The following is a 23424-nucleotide window of genomic DNA, read 5'->3' as shown; positions in this document are numbered from 1 at the left end:
CATGTTTGTCATTTATTATCATGTCTTGTCCCTGTGCTCCCCATTCTGTTCGTTTCCCTCTGCTGGTCTTATTGGGTTCTTTCCCTCTTTCTATCCCTCTCTCTCCCCCTCCCCTCTCACTCTCTCGCTCTCTCTTCTCTCTATCGTTCCGTTCCTGCTCCCAGCTGTTCCTATTCCCCTAATCATCATTTAGTCTTCCCACACCTGTTCCCGATCCTTTCCCCTGATTAGAGTCCCTATTTATTCCTTTGTGTTCCGTTCCTGTCCCGTCGGTTCCTTGTTTAGTATTCACCGTGCTGTGATTGTGTTTCGCCCTGTCCTGTCGTGTTTTTTGCCTTCATCAGATGCTGCGTGTGAGCAGGTGTCTCTGTCAACTACGGCCTGCGCCTACCCGAAGCGACCTGCAGTCTGTGGCCGCTTCTCTTGTTATTTCCCTCTACAGACTAGAGGATTTCTGTTATTCCCTGTTTGGACTTGAATAAACTCTGTTTCTGTTAAGTCGCTTTTGGGTCCTCTATCACCTGCATGACAAGTAGGACCAGTGTCCTGGACTACAGCTAACATTGTAGTGAAACTACCAGTAGGAACAGTGTTCTGGACTACAGCTAACATTGTAGTTAAACTACCAGTGTTCTGGACTACAGCTAACATTGTAGTTAAACTACCAGTAGGAACAGTGTTCTGGACTACAGCTAACATTGTAGATAAACTACCAGTAGGAACAGTGTTCTGGACTACAGCTAACATTGTAGATACACTACCAGGAGGAACAGTGTTCTGGACTACAGCTAACATTGTATTTAAACTACCAGTAGGAACAGTGTTCTGGACTACAGCTAACATTGTAGATAAACTACAAGTAGGAACAGTGTTCTGGACTACAGCTAACATTGTAGATACACTACCAGGAGGAACAGTGTTCTGGACTACAGCTAACATTGTAGTTAAACTACCAGTAGGAACAGTGTTCTGGACTACAGCTAACATTGTTGATAAACTACCAGTAGGACCAGTGTCCTGGACTACAGCTAACATTGTAGTGAAACTACCAGTGTTCTGGACTACAGCTAACATTGTAGTTAAACTACCAGGAGGACCAGTGTTCTGGACTACAGCTAACATTGTAGTTAAACTACCAGTGTCCTGGACTACAGCTAGCATTGTAGTTAAACTACCAGGAGGACCAGTGTTTTGGACTACAGCTAACATTGTAGTTAAACTACCAGGACGACCAGTGTTCTGGACTACAGCTAACATTGTAGTTAAACTACCAGTGTTCTGGACTACAGCTAACATTGTAGTTAAACTACCAGGAGGACCAGTGTTCTGGACTACAGCTAACATTGTAGTTAAACTACCAGGAGGACCAGTGTTCTGGAGTACACCTAACATTGTAGTTAAACTTGCAGGAGGACCAGTGTTCTGGACTACAGCTAACATTGTAGATAAACTACCAGTGTTCTGGACTACAGCTAACATTGTAGTTAAACTTCCAGGAGGACCAGTGTTCTGGACTACAGCTAACATTGTAGTTAAACTACCAGTGGTCTGGACTACAGCTAACATTGTAGTTAAACTACCAGTGTTCTGGACTACAACTAACATTGTAGTTAAACTACCAGGAGGAACAGTTTTCTAGCCTACAGCTAACATTGTAGGTCAACTACAAGTAGGAACAGTGTTCTGGACTACAGCTAACATTGTAGTTAAACTACCAGGAGGACCAGTGTTCTGGACTACAGCTAACATTATAGTTAAACTACCAGTGTTCTGGACTACAGCTAACATTGTAGTTAAACTACCGGGAGGAACAGTGTTCTGAACTACAGCTAACATTGTAGATAAACTACAAGTAGGAACAGTGTTCTGGACTACAGCTAACATTGTAGATAAACTACCAGTAGGACCAGTGTCCTGGACTACAGCTAACATTGTAGTGAAACTACCAGTGTTCTGGACTACAGCTAACATTGTAGTTAAACTACCAGGAGGACCAGTGTTTTGGACTACAGCTAACATTGTAGTTAAACTACCAGGACGACCAGTGTTCTGGACTACAGCTAACATTGTAGTTAAACTACCAGGAGGACCAGTGTTCTGGACTACAGCTAACATTGTAGTTAAACTACCAGTGTTCTGGACTACAGCTAACATTGTAGTTAAACTACCAGGAGGACCAGTGTTCTGGACTACAGCTAACATTGTAGTTAAACTACCAGTGTTCTGGACTACAGCTAGCATTGTAGTTAAACTGCCAGTGTTCTGGACTACAGCTAACATTGTAGTTAAACTACCAGGAGGACCAGTGTTCTGGACTACAGCTAACATTGTAGTTAAACTACCAGTGTACTGGACTACAGCTAACATTGTAGTTAAACTACCAGGAGGAACAGTGTTCTGGCCTACAGCTAACATTGTAGATAAACTACAAGTAGGAACAGTGTTCTGGACTACAGCTAACATTGTAGTTAAACTACCAGGAGGACCAGTGTTCTGGACTACAGCTAACATTGTAGTTAAACTACCAGTGTTCTGGACTACAGCTAACATTGTAGTTAAACTACCAGGAGGAACAGTGTTCTAGCCTACAGCTAACATTGTAGGTCAACTACAAGTAGGAACAGTGTTCTGGACTACAGCTAACATTGTAGATAAACTACCAGTAGGACCAGTGTCCTGGACTACAGCTAACATTGTAGTGAAACTACCAGTGTTCTGGACTACAGCTAACATTGTAGTGAAACTACCAGTGTTCTGGACTACAGCTAACATTGTAGTTAAACTACCAGGAGGACCAGTGTTTTGGACTACAGCTAACATTGTAGTTAAACTACCAGGACGACCAGTGTTCTGGACTACAGCTAACATTGTAGTTAAACTACCAGTGTTCTGGACTACAGCTAACATTGTAGTTAAACTACCAGGAGGACCAGTGTTCTGGACTACAGCTAACATTGTAGTTAAACTACCAGTGTTCTGGGCTACAGCTAGCATTGTAGTTAAACTACCAGTGTTCTGGACTACAGCTAACATTGTAGTTAAACTACCAGTAGGACCAGTGTCCTGGACTACAGCTAACATTGTAGTGAAACTACCAGTGTTCTGGACTACAGCTAACATTGTAGTTAAACTACCAGGAGGCCCAGTGTTTTGGACTACAGCTAACATTGTAGTTAAACTACCAGGACGACCAGTGTTCTGGACTACAGCTAACATTGTAGTTAAACTACCAGGAGGACCAGTGTTCTGGACTACAGCTAACATTGTAGTTAAACTACCAGTGTTCTGGACTACAGCTAACATTGTAGTTAAACTACCAGGAGGACCAGTGTTCTGGACTACAGCTAACATTGTAGTTAAACTACCAGTGTTCTGGACTACAGCTAGCATTGTAGTTAAACTACCAGTGTTCTGGACTACAGCTAACATTGTAGTTAAACTACCAGTGTACTGGACTACAGCTAACATTGTAGTTAAACTACCAGGAGGAACAGTGTTCTGGCCTACAGCTAACATTGTAGATAAACTACAAGTAGGAACAGTGTTCTGGACTACAGCTAACATTGTAGTTAAACTACCAGGAGGACCAGTGTTCTGGACTACAGCTAACATTGTAGTTAAACTACCAATGTTCTGGACTACAGCTAACATTGTAGTTAAACTACCAGTGTTCTGGACTACAGCTAACAGTGTAGTTAAACTACCAGTGTTCTGGACTACAGCTAACATTGTAGTTAAACTACCAGTGTTCTGGACTACAGCTAACATTGTAGTTAAACTACCAGGAGGGCCAGTGTTCTGGACTACAGCTAACATTGTAGTTAAACTACCAGTGTTCTGGACTACAGCTAACATTGTAGTTAAACTACCAGTAGGAACAGTGTTCTGGACTACAGCTAACATTGTAGATAAACTACCAGTAGGAACAGTGTTCTGGACTACAGCTAACATTGTAGATACACTACCAGGAGGAACAGTGTTCTGGACTACAGCTAACATTGTATTTAAACTACCAGTAGGAACAGTGTTCTGGACTACAGCTAACATTGTAGATAAACTACAAGTAGGAACAGTGTTCTGGACTACAGCTAACATTGTAGATACACTACCAGGAGGAACAGTGTTCTGGACTACAGCTAACATTGTAGTTAAACTACCAGTAGGAACAGTGTTCTGGACTACAGCTAACATTGTTGATAAACTACCAGTAGGACCAGTGTCCTGGACTACAGCTAACATTGTAGTGAAACTACCAGTGTTCTGGACTACAGCTAACATTGTAGTTAAACTACCAGGAGGACCAGTGTTCTGGACTACAGCTAACATTGTAGTTAAACTACCAGTGTCCTGGACTACAGCTAGCATTGTAGTTAAACTACCAGGAGGACCAGTGTTTTGGACTACAGCTAACATTGTAGTTAAACTACCAGGACGACCAGTGTTCTGGACTACAGCTAACATTGTAGTTAAACTACCAGTGTTCTGGACTACAGCTAACATTGTAGTTAAACTACCAGGAGGACCAGTGTTTTGGACTACAGCTAACATTGTAGTTAAACTACCAGTAGGACCAGTGTCCTGGACTACAGCTAACATTGTAGTGAAACTACCAGTGTTCTGGACTACAGCTAACATTGTAGTTAAACTACCAGGAGGACCAGTGTTCTGGACTACAGCTAACATTGTAGTTAAACTACCAGGAGGACCAGTGTTCTGGACTACAGCTAACATTGTAGTTAAACTACCAGTGTACTGGACTACAGCTAACATTGTAGTTAAACTACCAGGAGGAACAGTGTTCTGGCCTACAGCTAACATTGTAGATAAACTACAAGTAGGAACAGTGTTCTGGACTACAGCTAACATTGTAGTTAAACTACAAGTAGGACCAGTGTCCTGGACTACAGCTAACATTGTAGTGAAACTACCAGTGTTCTGGACTACAGCTAACATTGTAGTTAAACTACCAGGAGGACCAGTGTTCTGGACTACAGCTAACATTGTAGTTAAACTACCAGGAGGACCAGTGTTCTGGACTACAGCTAACATTGTAGTTAACCTACCAGTGTTCTGGACTACAGCTAACATTGTAGATAAACTACCAGTAGGAACAGTGTTCTGGCCTACAGCTAACATTGTAGATAAACTACCAGTAGGAACAGTGTTCTGGACTACAGCTAACATTGTAGATACACTACCAGGAGGAACAGTGTTCTGGACTACAGCTAACATTGTATTTAAACTACCAGTAGGAACAGTGTTCTGGACTACAGCTAACATTGTAGATAAACTACAAGTAGGAACAGTGTTCTGGACTACAGCTAACATTGTAGATACACTACCAGGAGGAACAGTGTTCTGGACTACAGCTAACATTGTAGTTAAACTACCAGTAGGAACAGTGTTCTGGACTACAGCTAACATTGTTGATAAACTACAAGTAGGAACAGTGTTCTGGATTACAGCTAACATTGTAGATAAACTACCAGTGGGAACAGTGTTCTGGACTACAGCTAACATTGTAGTTAAACTACCAGTAGGAACAGTGTTCTGGACTACAGCTAACATTGTTGATAAACTACCAGGAGGAACAGTGTTCTGGACTACAGCTAACATTGTAGTTAAACTACCAGTAGGAACAGTGTTCTGGACTACAGCTAACATTGTAGTTAAACTACCAGTAGGACCAGTGTCCTGGACTACAGCTAACATTGTAGTGAAACTACCAGTGTTCTGGACTACAGCTAACATTGTAGTTAAACTACCAGGAGGACCAGTGTTCTGGACTACAGCTAACATTGTAGTTAAACTACCAGTGTTCTGGACTACAGCTAACATTGTAGTTAAACTACCAGTGTTCTGGACTACAGCTAACATTGTAGTTAAACTACCAGGAGGGCCAGTGTTCTGGACTACAGCTAACATTGTAGTTAACCTACCAGTGTTCTGGACTACAGCTAACATTGTAGATAAACTACCAGTAGGAACAGTGTTCTGGACTACAGCTAACATTGTAGATAAACTACCAGTAGGAACAGTGTTCTGGACTACAGCTAACATTGTAGATACACTACCAGGAGGAACAGTGTTCTGGACTACAGCTAACATTGTATTTAAACTACCAGTAGGAACAGTGTTCTGGACTACAGCTAACATTGTAGATAAACTACAAGTAGGAACAGTGTTCTGGACTACAGCTAACATTGTAGATACACTACCAGGAGGAACAGTGTTCTGGACTACAGCTAACATTGTAGTTAAACTACCAGTAGGAACAGTGTTCTGGACTACAGCTAACATTGTTGATAAACTACAAGTAGGAACAGTGTTCTGGATTACAGCTAACATTGTAGATAAACTACCAGTGGGAACAGTGTTCTGGACTACAGCTAACATTGTAGTTAAACTACCAGTGTACTGGACTACAGCTAACATTGTAGTTAAACTACCAGGAGGAACAGTGTTCTGGCCTACAGCTAACATTGTAGATAAACTACAAGTAGGAACAGTGTTCTGGACTACAGCTAACATTGTAGTTAAACTACCAGGAGGACCAGTGTTCTGGACTACAGCTAACATTGTAGTTAAACTACCAGTGTTCTGGACTACAGCTAACATTGTAGTTAAACTACCAGGAGGAACAGTGTTCTAGCCTACAGCTAACATTGTAGGTCAACTACAAGTAGGAACAGTGTTCTGGACTACAGCTAACATTGTAGATAAACTACCAGTAGGACCAGTGTCCTGGACTACAGCTAACATTGTAGTGAAACTACCAGTGTTCTGGACTACAGCTAACATTGTAGTGAAACTACCAGTGTTCTGGACTACAGCTAACATTGTAGTTAAACTACCAGGAGGACCAGTGTTTTGGACTACAGCTAACATTGTAGTTAAACTACCAGGACGACCAGTGTTCTGGACTACAGCTAACATTGTAGTTAAACTACCAGTGTTCTGGACTACAGCTAACATTGTAGTTAAACTACCAGGAGGACCAGTGTTCTGGACTACAGCTAACATTGTAGTTAAACTACCAGTGTTCTGGGCTACAGCTAGCATTGTAGTTAAACTACCAGTGTTCTGGACTACAGCTAACATTGTAGTTAAACTACCAGTAGGACCAGTGTCCTGGACTACAGCTAACATTGTAGTGAAACTACCAGTGTTCTGGACTACAGCTAACATTGTAGTTAAACTACCAGGAGGCCCAGTGTTTTGGACTACAGCTAACATTGTAGTTAAACTACCAGGACGACCAGTGTTCTGGACTACAGCTAACATTGTAGTTAAACTACCAGGAGGACCAGTGTTCTGGACTACAGCTAACATTGTAGTTAAACTACCAGTGTTCTGGACTACAGCTAACATTGTAGTTAAACTACCAGGAGGACCAGTGTTCTGGACTACAGCTAACATTGTAGTTAAACTACCAGTGTTCTGGACTACAGCTAGCATTGTAGTTAAACTACCAGTGTTCTGGACTACAGCTAACATTGTAGTTAAACTACCAGTGTACTGGACTACAGCTAACATTGTAGTTAAACTACCAGGAGGAACAGTGTTCTGGCCTACAGCTAACATTGTAGATAAACTACAAGTAGGAACAGTGTTCTGGACTACAGCTAACATTGTAGTTAAACTACCAGGAGGACCAGTGTTCTGGACTACAGCTAACATTGTAGTTAAACTACCAATGTTCTGGACTACAGCTAACATTGTAGTTAAACTACCAGTGTTCTGGACTACAGCTAACAGTGTAGTTAAACTACCAGTGTTCTGGACTACAGCTAACATTGTAGTTAAACTACCAGTGTTCTGGACTACAGCTAACATTGTAGTTAAACTACCAGGAGGGCCAGTGTTCTGGACTACAGCTAACATTGTAGTTAAACTACCAGTGTTCTGGACTACAGCTAACATTGTAGTTAAACTACCAGTAGGAACAGTGTTCTGGACTACAGCTAACATTGTAGATAAACTACCAGTAGGAACAGTGTTCTGGACTACAGCTAACATTGTAGATACACTACCAGGAGGAACAGTGTTCTGGACTACAGCTAACATTGTATTTAAACTACCAGTAGGAACAGTGTTCTGGACTACAGCTAACATTGTAGATAAACTACAAGTAGGAACAGTGTTCTGGACTACAGCTAACATTGTAGATACACTACCAGGAGGAACAGTGTTCTGGACTACAGCTAACATTGTAGTTAAACTACCAGTAGGAACAGTGTTCTGGACTACAGCTAACATTGTTGATAAACTACCAGTAGGACCAGTGTCCTGGACTACAGCTAACATTGTAGTGAAACTACCAGTGTTCTGGACTACAGCTAACATTGTAGTTAAACTACCAGGAGGACCAGTGTTCTGGACTACAGCTAACATTGTAGTTAAACTACCAGTGTCCTGGACTACAGCTAGCATTGTAGTTAAACTACCAGGAGGACCAGTGTTTTGGACTACAGCTAACATTGTAGTTAAACTACCAGGACGACCAGTGTTCTGGACTACAGCTAACATTGTAGTTAAACTACCAGTGTTCTGGACTACAGCTAACATTGTAGTTAAACTACCAGGAGGACCAGTGTTTTGGACTACAGCTAACATTGTAGTTAAACTACCAGTAGGACCAGTGTCCTGGACTACAGCTAACATTGTAGTGAAACTACCAGTGTTCTGGACTACAGCTAACATTGTAGTTAAACTACCAGGAGGACCAGTGTTCTGGACTACAGCTAACATTGTAGTTAAACTACCAGGAGGACCAGTGTTCTGGACTACAGCTAACATTGTAGTTAAACTACCAGTGTACTGGACTACAGCTAACATTGTAGTTAAACTACCAGGAGGAACAGTGTTCTGGCCTACAGCTAACATTGTAGATAAACTACAAGTAGGAACAGTGTTCTGGACTACAGCTAACATTGTAGTTAAACTACAAGTAGGACCAGTGTCCTGGACTACAGCTAACATTGTAGTGAAACTACCAGTGTTCTGGACTACAGCTAACATTGTAGTTAAACTACCAGGAGGACCAGTGTTCTGGACTACAGCTAACATTGTAGTTAAACTACCAGGAGGACCAGTGTTCTGGACTACAGCTAACATTGTAGTTAACCTACCAGTGTTCTGGACTACAGCTAACATTGTAGATAAACTACCAGTAGGAACAGTGTTCTGGCCTACAGCTAACATTGTAGATAAACTACCAGTAGGAACAGTGTTCTGGACTACAGCTAACATTGTAGATACACTACCAGGAGGAACAGTGTTCTGGACTACAGCTAACATTGTATTTAAACTACCAGTAGGAACAGTGTTCTGGACTACAGCTAACATTGTAGATAAACTACAAGTAGGAACAGTGTTCTGGACTACAGCTAACATTGTAGATACACTACCAGGAGGAACAGTGTTCTGGACTACAGCTAACATTGTAGTTAAACTACCAGTAGGAACAGTGTTCTGGACTACAGCTAACATTGTTGATAAACTACAAGTAGGAACAGTGTTCTGGATTACAGCTAACATTGTAGATAAACTACCAGTGGGAACAGTGTTCTGGACTACAGCTAACATTGTAGTTAAACTACCAGTAGGAACAGTGTTCTGGACTACAGCTAACATTGTTGATAAACTACCAGGAGGAACAGTGTTCTGGACTACAGCTAACATTGTAGTTAAACTACCAGTAGGAACAGTGTTCTGGACTACAGCTAACATTGTAGTTAAACTACCAGTAGGACCAGTGTCCTGGACTACAGCTAACATTGTAGTGAAACTACCAGTGTTCTGGACTACAGCTAACATTGTAGTTAAACTACCAGGAGGACCAGTGTTCTGGACTACAGCTAACATTGTAGTTAAACTACCAGTGTTCTGGACTACAGCTAACATTGTAGTTAAACTACCAGTGTTCTGGACTACAGCTAACATTGTAGTTAAACTACCAGGAGGGCCAGTGTTCTGGACTACAGCTAACATTGTAGTTAACCTACCAGTGTTCTGGACTACAGCTAACATTGTAGATAAACTACCAGTAGGAACAGTGTTCTGGACTACAGCTAACATTGTAGATAAACTACCAGTAGGAACAGTGTTCTGGACTACAGCTAACATTGTAGATACACTACCAGGAGGAACAGTGTTCTGGACTACAGCTAACATTGTATTTAAACTACCAGTAGGAACAGTGTTCTGGACTACAGCTAACATTGTAGATAAACTACAAGTAGGAACAGTGTTCTGGACTACAGCTAACATTGTAGATACACTACCAGGAGGAACAGTGTTCTGGACTACAGCTAACATTGTAGTTAAACTACCAGTAGGAACAGTGTTCTGGACTACAGCTAACATTGTTGATAAACTACAAGTAGGAACAGTGTTCTGGATTACAGCTAACATTGTAGATAAACTACCAGTGGGAACAGTGTTCTGGACTACAGCTAACATTGTAGTTAAACTACCAGTAGGAACAGTGTTCTGGACTACAGCTAACATTGTTGATAAACTACCAGTAGGAACAGTGTTCTGGACTACAGCTAACATTGTTGATAAACTACAAGTAGGAACAGTGTTCTGGATTACAGCTAACATTGTAGATAAACTACCAGTGGGAACAGTGTTCTGGACTACAGCTAACATTGTAGTTAAACTACCAGTAGGAACAGTGTTCTGGACTACAGCTAACATTGTTGATAAACTACCAGGAGGAACAGTGTTCTGGACTACAGCTAACATTGTAGTTAAACTACCAGTAGGAACAGTGTTCTGGACTACAGCTAACATTGTTGATAAACTACCAGTAGGACCAGTGTCCTGGACTACAGCTAACATTGTAGTGAAACTACCAGTGTTCTGGACTACAGCTAACATTGTAGTTAAACTACCAGGAGGACCAGTGTTCTGGACTACAGCTAACATTGTAGTGAAACTACCAGTGTTCTGGACTACAGCTAGCATTGTAGTTAAACTACCAGTGTTCTGGACTACAGCTAACATTGTAGTTAAACTACCAGTAGGACCAGTGTCCTGGACTACAGCTAACATTGTAGTTAAACTACCAGGAGGACCAGTGTCCTGGACTACAGCTAACATTGTAGTGAAACTACCAGTGTTCTGGACTACAGCTAGCATTGTAGTTAAACTACCAGTGTTCTGGACTACAGCTAACATTGTAGTTAAACTACCAGTAGGACCAGTGTCCTGGACTACAGCTAACATTGTAGTTAAACTACCAGGAGGACCAGTGTTCTGGACTACAGCTAACATTGTAGTTAAACTACCAGTGTTCTGGACTACAGCTAACATTGTAGTTAAACTACCAGTGTTCTGGACTACAGCTAACATTGTAGTTAAACTACCAGTGTTCTGGACTACAGCTAACATTGTAGTTAAAGTACCAGGAGGGCCAGTGTTCTGAACTACAGCTAACATTGTAGTTAAACTACCAGGAGGGCCAGTGTTCTGGACTACAGCTATCATTGTAGTTAAACTACCAGTGTTCTGGACTACAGCTAACATTGTATTTAAACTACCAGTAGGAACAGTGTTCTGGACTACAGCTAACATTGTAGATAAACTACAAGTAGGAACAGTGTTCTGGACTACAGCTAACATTGTAGATACACTACAAGGAGGAACAGTGTTCTGGACTACAGCTAAGATTGTAGTTAAACTACCAGTAGGAACAGTGTTCTGGACTACAGCTAACATTGTTGATAAACTACAAGTAGGAACAGTGTTCTGGATTACAGCTAACATTGTAGATAAACTACCAGTAGGAACAGTGTTCTGGACTACAGCTAACATTGTAGATACACTACCAGGAGGAACAGTGTTCTGGACTACAGCTAACATTGTAGTTAAACTACCAGTAGGAACAGTGTTCTGGACTACAGCTAACATTGTAGATAAACTACAAGTAGGAACAGTGTTCTGGACTACAGCTAACATTGTAGATACACTACCAGGAGGAACAGTGTTCTGGACTACAGCTAACATTGTAGTTAAACTACCAGTAGGAACAGTGTTCTGGACTACAGCTAACATTGTTGATAAACTACAAGTAGGAATAGTGTTCTGGACTACAGCTAACATTGTAGATACACTACCAGGAGGAACAGTGTTCTGGACTACAGCTAACATTGTAGACAAACTACAAGTAGGAACAGTGTTCTGGACTAAAGCTAACATTGTAGTTAAACTTTCAGTAGGACCAGTGTTCTTGACTACAGCTAATATTGTAGTTAAACTTTCAGTAGGACCAGTGTTCTTGACTACAGCTAACATTGTAGTTAAACTACCAGTGTTCTGGACTACAGCTAACATTGTAGGTAAACTACCAGGAGGACCAGTGTTCTGGACTACAGCTAACATTGTAGTTAAATGAGAAGGAGGACCAGTGTTCTGGACTACAGCTAACATTGTAGTTAAACTACCAGTGTTCTGGACTACAGCTAACATTGTAGATAAACTACCCGGAAGATCATTGTTCTTACCTCCAGATAACATTGTAGGTAAACTACCAGGAGGACCAGTGTTCTGGCCTCCAGCTAACATTGTAGTTAAACTACCAGTGTTCTGGCCTACAGCTAACATTGTAGTTAAACTACCAGTAGGACCAGTGTCCTAGACTACAGCTAACATTGTAGTTAAACTACCAGTGTTCTGGCCTACAGCTAACATTGTAGTTAAACTACCAGTGTTCTGGACTACAGCTAACATTGTAGTTAAACTACAAGTGTTCTGGCCTACAGCTAACATTGTAGTTAAACTACCAGTAGGACCAGTGTCCTGGACTACAGCTAACATTGTAGTTAAACTACCAGTGTTCTGGCCTCCAGATAACATTGTAGGTAAACTACCAGGAGGAACAGTGTTCTGGACTACAGCTAACATTGTAGTTAAACTACCGGGAGGACCAGTGTTCTGGACTACAGGTAACATTGTAGTTAAACTACCAGTAGGAACAGTGTTCTGGACTACAGCTAACATTGTAGATAAACTACAAGTAGGAACAGTGTTCTGGACTACAGCTAACATTGTAGATATACTACCAGGAGGAACAGTGTTCTGGACTACAGCTAACATTGTAGATAAACTACACATAGGAACAGTGTTCTGGACTACAGCTAACATTGTATTTAAACTACCAGTAGGAACAGTGTTCTGGACTACAGCTAACATTGTAGATAAACTACAAGTAGGAACAGTGTTCTGGACTACAGCTAACATTGTAGATACACTACCAGGAGGAACAGTGTTCTGGACTACAGCTAACATTGTAGTTAAACTACCAGTAGGAACAGTGTTCTGGACTACAGCTATCATTGTTGATAAACTACAAGTAGGAACAGTGTTCTGGATTACAGCTAACATTGTAGATACACTACCAGTAGGAACAGTGTTCTGGACTACAGCTAACATTGTAGTTAAACTACCAGTAGGACCAGTGTTCTTGACTACAGCTAACATTGTAGTTAAACTACCAGTGTTCTGGACTACAGCTAACATTGTAGTTAAATTAGAAGGAGGACCAGTGTTCTGGACTACAGCTAACATTGTAGATAAACTACCCGGAAGATCATTGTTCTTACCTCCAGATAACATTGTAGGTAAACTACCAGGAGGACCAGTGTTCTGGCCTCCAGCTAACATTGTAGTTAAACTACCAGTGTTCTGGACTACAGCTAACATTGTAGATAAACTACCCGGAAGATCATTGTTCTTACCTCCAGATAACATTGTAGGTAAACTACCAGGAGGACCAGTGTTCTGGCCTCCAGCTAACATTGTAGTTAAACTACCAGTGTTCTGGCCTACAGCTAACATTGTAGTTAAACTACCAGTAGGACCAGTGTCCTAGACTACAGCTAACATTGTAGTTAAACTACCAGTATTCTGGCCTAAAGCTCACATTGTAGTTAAACTACCAGTGTTCTGGACTACAGCTAACATTGTAGTTAAACTACCAGTGTTCTGGACTACAGCTAACATTGTAGTTTAACTACCAGGAGGACCAGTGTTTTGGACTACAGCTAACATTGTAGTTAAACTACCAGGAGGAACAGTGTTCTGGACTACAGCTAACATTGTAGATAAACTACCAGGAGGAACAGTGTTCTGGACTACAGCTAACAGTGTAGTTAAACTACCAGGAGGACTAGTGTTCTGGACTACAGCTAACATTGTCGATAAACTACCAGTGTTCTGGACTACAGCTAACATTGTAGATAAACTACCAGGAGGACCAGTGTTCTGGACTACAGCTAACATTGTAGATAAACTACCAGTGTCCTGGAGTAACTCCTCTTAATGACTCCTCCCCTCTGGCATTTAGCCACCGTTATCTTATTGCCTTGCATTCATTTGAGTTTGGTTTCATATTAGGGCATGGAAACTGTAGAGCCACACCATTAGTTCAAAAATACAGACATGTACTCGCCTTATTGGTCCTTCTGTAGCTCAGTTGGTAGAGCATGGCGCTTGTAATGCCAGGGTAGTGGGTTCGATCCCCGGGACCACCCATACGTAGAATGTATGCACACATGACTGTAAGTCGCTTTGGATAAAAGCGTCTGCTAAATGGCATATATTATTATTATTATTAAGACAGCTTTGTGAATGTAGGACCATAGCAACAGTCCAAATTAGGCCATAACACCGTTACAGGAATAACCAGTCGTGTCCACACCCCAGACATAATGTCTAATGGTGTCTAATGACCCAGAGCACATATAGAGTGCACCCATCTTACTAGCTCTTCTGCAATTAATAATTAACATACATGGTCTGGACAATTCTCAATAAGACTGACCAGGACCAAGCCAGCAGTGGGATGTAGGGTGGTATGCTGCTGGGGATAGGGTGCAGATCTAAATACTTGAAACACTTTCACTTCTCTGACCTGCTGGATATTTGCATAATTTCACTTGGTAATCATGTTCATACACATATTAGACACACACGTATGGGCGCACACACACACAAACAGGATGCTGTTCCACTTCATGATTGTGTCCCACTTGTTGTTGATTCTTCACAAAAAAATACAGTTTTATATCTTTATGTTTGAAGCCTGAAATGTGGCAAAAGGTCGCAAAGTTCAAGGGGGCCAAATACTTTCGCAAGGCACTGTATTTCCCAGCCAGTTAGACAAGCTTAACTGTAATCTTAGAGGTGAAATCAATTGAAAAGTGATGTGATGTGTTTAACATAGCTACTAGCAGGATGTTTCAGAACAGACCTGACCCAATACCTTGTACTGTCAGAACAGTCCTGACCCAATAGCTGGTACTGTCAGAACAGTCCTGACCAATAGCTGGTACTGTCAGAACAGTCCTGACCCAATAGCTGGTACTGTCAGAACAGTCCTGACCCAATAGCTGGTACTGTCAGAACAGTCCTGACCCAATAGCTGGTACTGTCAGAACAGTCCTGACCAATAGCTGGTACTGTCAGAACAGTCCTGACTCAATAGCTGGTACTGTCAGAACAGTCCTGACCCAATAGCTGGTACTGTCAGAACAGTCCTGACCCAATAGCTGGTACGGTCAGAACAGTCCTGACCAATAGCTGGTACTGTCAGAACAGTCCTGACCCAATAGCTGGTACGGTCAGAACAGTCCTGACCAATAGCTGGTACTGTCAGAACATACAGTTCTGAACCAATAGCTGGTACTGACAGAACAGTCCTGACCCAATAGCTGGTACTGTCAGAACAGTCCTGACCAATAGCTGGTACTGTCAGAACAGTCCTGACCAATAGCTGGTACTGTCAGAACAGTCCTGACCAATAGCTGGTACTGTCAGAACAGTCCTGACCCAATAGCTGGTACTGTCAGAACAGTCCTGACCCAATAGCTGGTACTGTCAGAACAGTCCTGACCCAATAGCTGGTACGGTCAGAACAGTCCTGACCAATAGCTGGTACTGTCAGAACAGTCCTGACCCAATAGCTGGTACGGTCAGAACAGTCCTGACCAATAGCTGGTACTGTCAGAACAATCCTAACCAATAGCTGGTACTGACAGAACATACAGTTCTTACCCAAATGCTGGTACTGTGAGAACAGTCCTGACCCAATAGCTGGTATTGACAGAACATAACAATCCTGACCCAATAGCTGGTACTAACAGAACATAACAGTCCTGACCCAATAACTGGTACTGTCAGAACAGTCCTGACCCAATAGCTGGTACTGTCAGAACAGTTCTGACCCAATAACTGGTACTGTCAGAACAGTTCTGACCCAATAGCTGGTACGGTCAGAACAGTCCTGACCAATAGCTGGTACGGTCAGAACAGTCCTGACCCAATAGCTGGTACTGTCAGAACAGTCCTGACCAATAGCTGGTACTGTCAGAACAGTCCTGACCAATAACTGGTACGGTCAGAACAGTCCTGACCCAATAGCTGGTACTGTCAGAACAGTCCTGACCCAATAGCTGGTACTGTCAGAACAGTCCTGACCCAATAGCTGGTACGGTCAGAACAGTCCTGACCCAATAGCTGGTACTGTCAGAACAGTCCTGACCAATAGCTGGTACTGTCAGAACAGTCCTGACCAATAGCTGGTACGGTCAGAACAGTCCTGACCCAATAGCTGGTACTGTCAGAACAGTCCTGACCCAATAGCTGGTATTGACAGAACATAACAGTTCTGAACCAATAGCTGGTAATGACAGAATATAACAGTTCTGATCCAATAGCTGGTACTGACAGAATATAACAGTTCTGACCCAATAGCTGGTACTGACAGAACAGTCCTGACCCAATAACTGGTACTGTCAGAACAGTCCTGACCCAATAGCTGTTATCTTATTGTCTGCAGCAGGGAGGGTTAGGGTGTTATGTGGTATTCTCTGCAGCAGGGAGAGTTAAAGCCAATTTATGCTTTATCCCGGAGCGTAGGTTCAGTGGCTACGTGTGTATTGTGTGACGCAATTGCGAAGGCCCCGGAGTCATGCTGAGGCTAAATCAAGCTCCGTACCGCATCACCGAGTGCCTCTAAAATTTTGTAACAATGTGGAGGGCTCTGTTGGTGTTCTGTGGAATCTCTTCTCCTGAGAACTGACGGAACATCAACAGAAAATTATCAGATTAGTATCTGCTTCATAAACTACAAAGCTTTACGACAAACAAATCTTAGATAACACATGTTTTGTAGGTTGCCATCAAAGCAAACATAAAACTACTCTGTATTACTGTAGTACTGGAAGGCTTCCTGGTTCTGCCCTAGTACGGGATTCCTGTCATTGTTGTTGAAAACTCCTCCAAAGTTCTTTTCTTTCATGCAGAGGCGTACCTGAACTCTGTAGAAAAGTGTTTTCTTTCATGTAGTGCAGAGGCGTACCTGAACTCTGTAGAAAAGTGTTTTCTTTCATGTAGTGCAGAGTTTTCTTCTCTTTGTCATGCAGGTGAAAGAGGACCCAAAAGCGACTTAACAGAAACAGAGTTTATTTAATCCAAACAGGGAATAACAAAAATCCTCTAGTCTGTAGAGGGGAATAACTAGAGAAGCGGCCACAGACTGCAGGTCGCTTCGGGTAGGCGCAGGCCGTAGTTGATAGAGCCACCTGCTCACACGCAGCATCTGATGAAGGCAAAAAACACGACAGGACAGGGCGAAACACAATCACAGCATGGTGAATACAAAACAAGGAACCGACGGGACAGGAACGGATCACAAAGGAATAAATAGGGACTCTAATCAGGGGAAAGGATCGGGAACAGGTGTGGGAAGACTAAATGATGATTAGGGGAATAGGAACAGCTGGGAGCAGGAACGGAACGATAGAGAGAAGAGAGAGCGAGAGAGTGAGAGAGGGAGGGGGAGAGAGAGGGATAGAAGGAGGGAAAGAACCAAATAAGACCAGCAGAGGGAAACGAATAGCATGGGGAGCACAGGGACAAGACATGATAATAAATGACAAACATGACAGTACCCCCCACTCACCGAGCGCCTCCTGGCGCACTCGAGGAGGAATCCTGGCGGCAACGGAGGAAATCATCGATGAGTGAACGGTCCAGCACGTCCCGAGACGGAACCCAACTCCTCTCCTCAGGACCGTAACCCTCCCAATCCACTAGGTATTGGTGACCCCGTCCCCGAGAACGCATGTCCATGATCTTATGTACCTTGTAAATAGGTGCGCTCGACAAGGACGGGAGGGGGGAGGGAAGACGAACGGGGTGCGAAGAAAGGGCTTAACACAGGAGACATGGAAGACAGGATGGACGCGACGAAGATGTCGCGGAAGAAGCAGTCGCACAGCGACAGGATTGACGACCTGGGAGACACGGAACGGACCAATGAACCGCGGAGTCAACTTACGAGAAGCTGTCGTAAGAGGAAGGTTGCGAGTGGAAAGCCACACTCTCTGGCCGCAACAATACCTTGGACTCTTAATCCTGCGTTTATTGGCGGCTCTCACCGTCTGTGCCCTGTAACGGCAAAGTGCAGACCTCACCCTCCTCCAGGTGCGCTCACAACGTTGGACAAACGCTTGAGCGGAGGGAACGCTGGACTCGGCAAGCTGGGATGAGAACAGAGGAGGCTGGTAACCCAGACTACTCTGAAACGGAGATAACCCGGTAGCAGACGAAGGAAGCGAATTGTGAGCGTATTCTGCCCAGGGGAGCTGTTCTGCCCAAGACGCAGGGTTTCTGAAAGAAAGGCTGCGTAGTATGCGACCAATCGTCTGATTGGCCCTCTCTGCTTGACCGTTAGACTGGGGATGAAACCCGGAAGAGAGACTGACGGACGCACCAATCAAACGACAGAACTCCCTCCAAAACTGTGACGTGAATTGCGGGCCTCTGTCTGAAACGGCGTCTAACGGGAGGCCATGAATTCTGAATACATTCTCAATAATGATTTGTGCCGTCTCCTTAGCGGAAGGAAGTTTAGCGAGGGGAATGAAATGTGCCGCCTTAGAGAACCTATCGACAACCGTCAGAATCACAGTCTTCCCCGCAGACAAAGGCAGACCGGTAATGAAGTCTAAGGCAATGTGAGACCATGGTCGAGAAGGAATGGGGAGCGGTCTGAGACGACCGGCAGGAGGAGAGTTACCCGACTTAGTCTGCGCGCAGTCCGAACAAGCAGCCACGAAACGGCGCGTGTCACGCTCCTGAGTCGGCCACCAAAAGCGCTGGCGAATAGACGCAAGAGTGCCTCGAACACCGGGATGACCAGCTAACTTGGCAGAGTGAGCCCACTGAAGAACAGCCAGACGAGTGGAAACAGGAACGAAAAGGAGGTTACTAGGACAAGCGCGCGGCGACGCAGTGTGCGTGAGTGCTTGCTTAACCTGTCTTTCAATTCCCCAGACTGTTAACCCGACAACACGCCCATAAGGAAGAATCCCCTCGGGATCAGTAGAAGCCACAGAAGAACTAAACAGACGGGATAAGGCATCAGGCTTGGTGTTCTTGCTACCCGGACGGTAAGAAATCACAAACTCGAAACGAGCGAAAAACAACGCCCAACGAGCTTGACGGGCATTAAGTCGTTTGGCAGAACGGATGTACTCAAGGTTCTTATGGTCTGTCCAAACGACAAAAGGAACGGTCGCCCCCTCCAACCACTGTCGCCATTCGCCTAGGGCTAAGCGGATGGCGAGCAGTTCACGGTTACCCACATCATAGTTGCGCTCAGATGGCGACAGGCGATGAGAAAAATAAGCGCAAGGATGAACCTTATCGTCAGACTGGAAGCGCTGGGATAGAATGGCTCCCACGCCTACCTCTGAAGCGTCAACCTCGACAATGAATTGTCTAGTGACGTCAGGAGTAACGAGGATAGGAGCGGACGTAAAACGTTCTTTTAGAAGATCAAAAGCTCCCTGGGCGGAACCGGACCACTTAAAACACGTCTTGACAGAAGTAAGAGCTGTGAGAGGGGCAGCAACTTGACCGAAATTACGAATGAAACGCCGATAGAAATTAGCGAAACCTAAAAAGCGCTGCAACTCGACACGTGACCTTGGAACGGGCCAATCACTGACAGCTTGGACCTTAGCGGAATCCATCTGAATGCCTTCAGCGGAAATAACGGAACCGAGAAAAGTAACGGAGGAGACATGAAAAGAGCACTTCTCAGCCTTTACGTAGAGACAATTCTCTAAAAGGCGCTGTAGGACACGTCGAACGTGCTGAACATGAATCTCGAGTGACGGAGAAAAAATCAGGATATCGTCAAGATAGACAAAAACAAAAATGTTCAGCATGTCTCTCAGAACATCATTAACTAATGCCTGAAAAACAGCTGGCGCATTGGCGAGACCGAACGGCAGAACCCGGTACTCAAAATGCCCTAACGGAGTGTTAAACGCCGTTTTCCACTCGTCCCCCTCTCTGATGCGCACGAGATGGTAAGCGTTACGAAGGTCCAACTTAGTAAAGCACCTGGCTCCCTGCAGAATCTCGAAGGCTGATGACATAAGGGGAAGCGGATAACGATTCTTAACCGTTATGTCATTCAGCCTCGATAATCCACGCAGGGGCGCAGAGTACCGTCCTTCTTCTTAACAAAAAAGAACCCCGCCCCGGCCGGAGAAGAAGAAGGCACTATGGTACCGGCGTCAAGAGACACAGACAAATAATCCTCGAGAGCCTTACGTTCGGGAGCCGACAGAGAGTATAGTCTACCTCGAGGAGGAGTGGTCCCCGGAAGGAGATCAATACTACAATCATACGACCGGTGAGGAGGAAGGGAGTTGGCTCGGGACCGACTGAAGACCGTGCGCAGATCATGATATTCCTCCGGCACTCCTGTCAAATCGCCAGGTTCCTCCTGAGAAGTAGGGACAGAAGAAACGGGAGGGATGGCAGACATTAAACACTTCACATGACAAGAAACGTTCCAGGATAGGATAGAATTACTAGACCAATTAATAGAAGGATTATGACATACTAGCCAGGGATGACCCAAAACAACAGGTGTAAACGGTGAACGGAAAATCAAAAAAGAAATAGTCTCACTGTGGTTACCAGATACTGTGAGGGTTAAAGGTAGTGTCTCAAATCTGATACTGGGAAGATGACTACCATCTAAGGCGAACATGGGCGTAGGCTTATCTAACTCTCTGAAAGGAATGTCATGTTTCCGAACCCATGCTTCGTCCATGAAACAACCCTCAGCCCCAGAGTCTATCAAGGCACTACATGTAGCACCCGAACCGGTCCAGCGTAGGTGGACCGACAAAGTAGTACAGGACCTTGATGGAGAGACTTGAGTAGTTGCGCTCACCTGTAGCCCTCCGCTTACAGATGAGCTCTGGCTTTTACTGGACATGAATTAACAAAATGTCCAGCAACTCCGCAATAGAGGCACAGGCGGTTGGTGATCCTCCGTTCCCTCTCCTTATTCGAGATGCGAATCCCTCCCAGCTGCATGGGCTCAGTCTCAAAGCCAGAGGAGGGAGATGGTTGCGATGCGGAGCAGGGAAACACCGTTGATGCGAGCTCTCTTCCACGAGCCCGGTGACGAAGATCTACCCGTCGTTCTATGCGGATGGCGAGAGCAATCAAAGAGTCCACATCTGAAGGAACCTCCCGGGAGAGAATCTCATCCTTAACCACTGCGTGGAGTCCCTCCAGAAAACGAGCGAGCAGCGCCGGCTCGTTCCACTCACTAGAGGCAGCAAGAGTGCGAAACTCAATGGAATAATCCGTTATGGACCGTTCACCTTGGCATAAGGAAGCCAGGGCCCTAGAAGCCTCCCCACCAAAAACTGAACGGTCAAAACCCGAATCATCTCCTCTTTAAAGTTCTGGAATTTGTTAGAGCAATCAGCCCTTGCCTCCCAGATAGCTGTGCCCCATTCTCGAGCCCGGCCAGTAAGGAGTGAAATGACGTAAGCAACCCGAGCTCTCTCTCTAGAGTATGTGTTGGGTTGGAGAGAGAACACAATCTCACACTGCGTGAGAAAGGAGCGGCACTCAGTGGGCTGCCCGGAGTAGCAAGGTGGGTTATTAACCCTAGGTTCTGGAGGCTCGGCAGGCCAGGAAGTAACAGGTGGCACGAGACGTAGACTCTGGAACTGTCCAGAGAGGTCGGAAACCTGAGCGGCCAGTTTCTCCACGGCATGGCGAGCAGCAGACAATTCCTGCTCGTGTCTGCCGAGCATGGCTCCTTGGATCTCGACGGCAGTGTAACGAGCGTCTGAAGTCGCTGGGTCCATTCCTTGGTCGGTTCCTTCTGTCATGCAGGTGAAAGAGGACCCAAAAGCGACTTAACAGAAACAGAGTTTATTTAATCCAAACAGGGAATAACAAAAATCCTCTAGTCTGTAGAGGGGAATAACTAGAGAAGCGGCCACAGACTGCAGGTCGCTTCGGGTAGGCGCAGGCCGTAGTTGATAGAGCCACCTGCTCACACGCAGCATCTGATGAAGGCAAAAAACACGACAGGACAGGGCGAAACACAATCACAGCATGGTGAATACAAAACAAGGAACCGACGGGACAGGAACGGATCACAAAGGAATAAATAGGGACTCTAATCAGGGGAAAGGATCGGGAACAGGTGTGGGAAGACTAAATGATGATTAGGGGAATAGGAACAGCTGGGAGCAGGAACGGAACGATAGAGAGAAGAGAGAGCGAGAGAGTGAGAGAGGGAGGGGGAGAGAGAGGGATAGAAGGAGGGAAAGAACCAAATAAGACCAGCAGAGGGAAACGAATAGCATGGGGAGCACAGGGACAAGACATGATAATAAATGACAAACATGACACTCTTCTCATACTGTCTGTCTGTCTTCCTCTCTTTTTATACTGTCTGTCTGTTTTCCTCTCTTTTTATACTGTCTGTCTGTCTTCCTCTCTTTTTATACTGTCTGTCTGTCTTCCTCTCTTTTTATACTGTCTGTCTGTCTTCCTCTCTTTTTATACTGTCTGTCTGTTTTCCTCTCTTTTTATACTGTCTGTCTGTCTTCCTCTCTTTTTATACTGTCTGTCTGTCTTCCTCTTTTTTTATACTGTCTGTCTGTCTTCCTCTCTTTTTATACTGTCTGTCTGTCTTCCTCTCTTTTTATACTGTCTGTCTGTGTTCCAGACATGCAGACATGAATCTAGCAGAGTTTGACAACGTGACTCTGAGGGACAACACTACCAACTGTCTGTCTATCGATGACTTCCGTAACCAGGTAACCATATCTGTCTGTCTGCGTGCCTGTCTGACCCCCCGCTCCCCCTTTCATCCATGCATCACGCAAAGGGTGGATGCACACTCATTTATATACTTCTATGCTATGGGAAAGCTGTGCAATGAGAGAGATCGATTGGTTAGTGGTATCTAACAGAAGCAGTGTGTTACAGTCAAGGCACGGCATAGTACAGGGAGAGCTCTGCAGTGCTGATTTATGACATCTGAATGTGCATCAGATGGCAACAAGATCATATTGT

General features: G+C 44.2%; 1 protein-coding gene across 1 annotated transcript in view; it reads left to right on the top strand.

Moving 5' to 3' along the window:
* cysltr1 (cysteinyl leukotriene receptor 1) overlaps window positions 1-23424 on the top strand; it is an 85900-nt gene that overhangs the window by 31654 nt on the left and 30822 nt on the right. The window contains exon 4 of the mRNA XM_046296773.1: window positions 23075-23165. Within this exon, the coding sequence (XP_046152729.1) occupies window positions 23085-23165 (81 nt within the window). The 5' untranslated portion in view covers window positions 23075-23084. The remainder of the gene's footprint in view (window positions 1-23074; window positions 23166-23424) is intronic.

Source organism: Oncorhynchus gorbuscha, linkage group LG13 (genome assembly GCF_021184085.1).
Source record: "Oncorhynchus gorbuscha isolate QuinsamMale2020 ecotype Even-year linkage group LG13, OgorEven_v1.0, whole genome shotgun sequence".
NCBI classification, from domain to species: Eukaryota; Metazoa; Chordata; class Actinopteri; order Salmoniformes; family Salmonidae; genus Oncorhynchus; species Oncorhynchus gorbuscha.
Note: the sequence above shows the minus strand (reverse complement) of the source record. Positions and strands in the feature narration are given on the sequence as shown.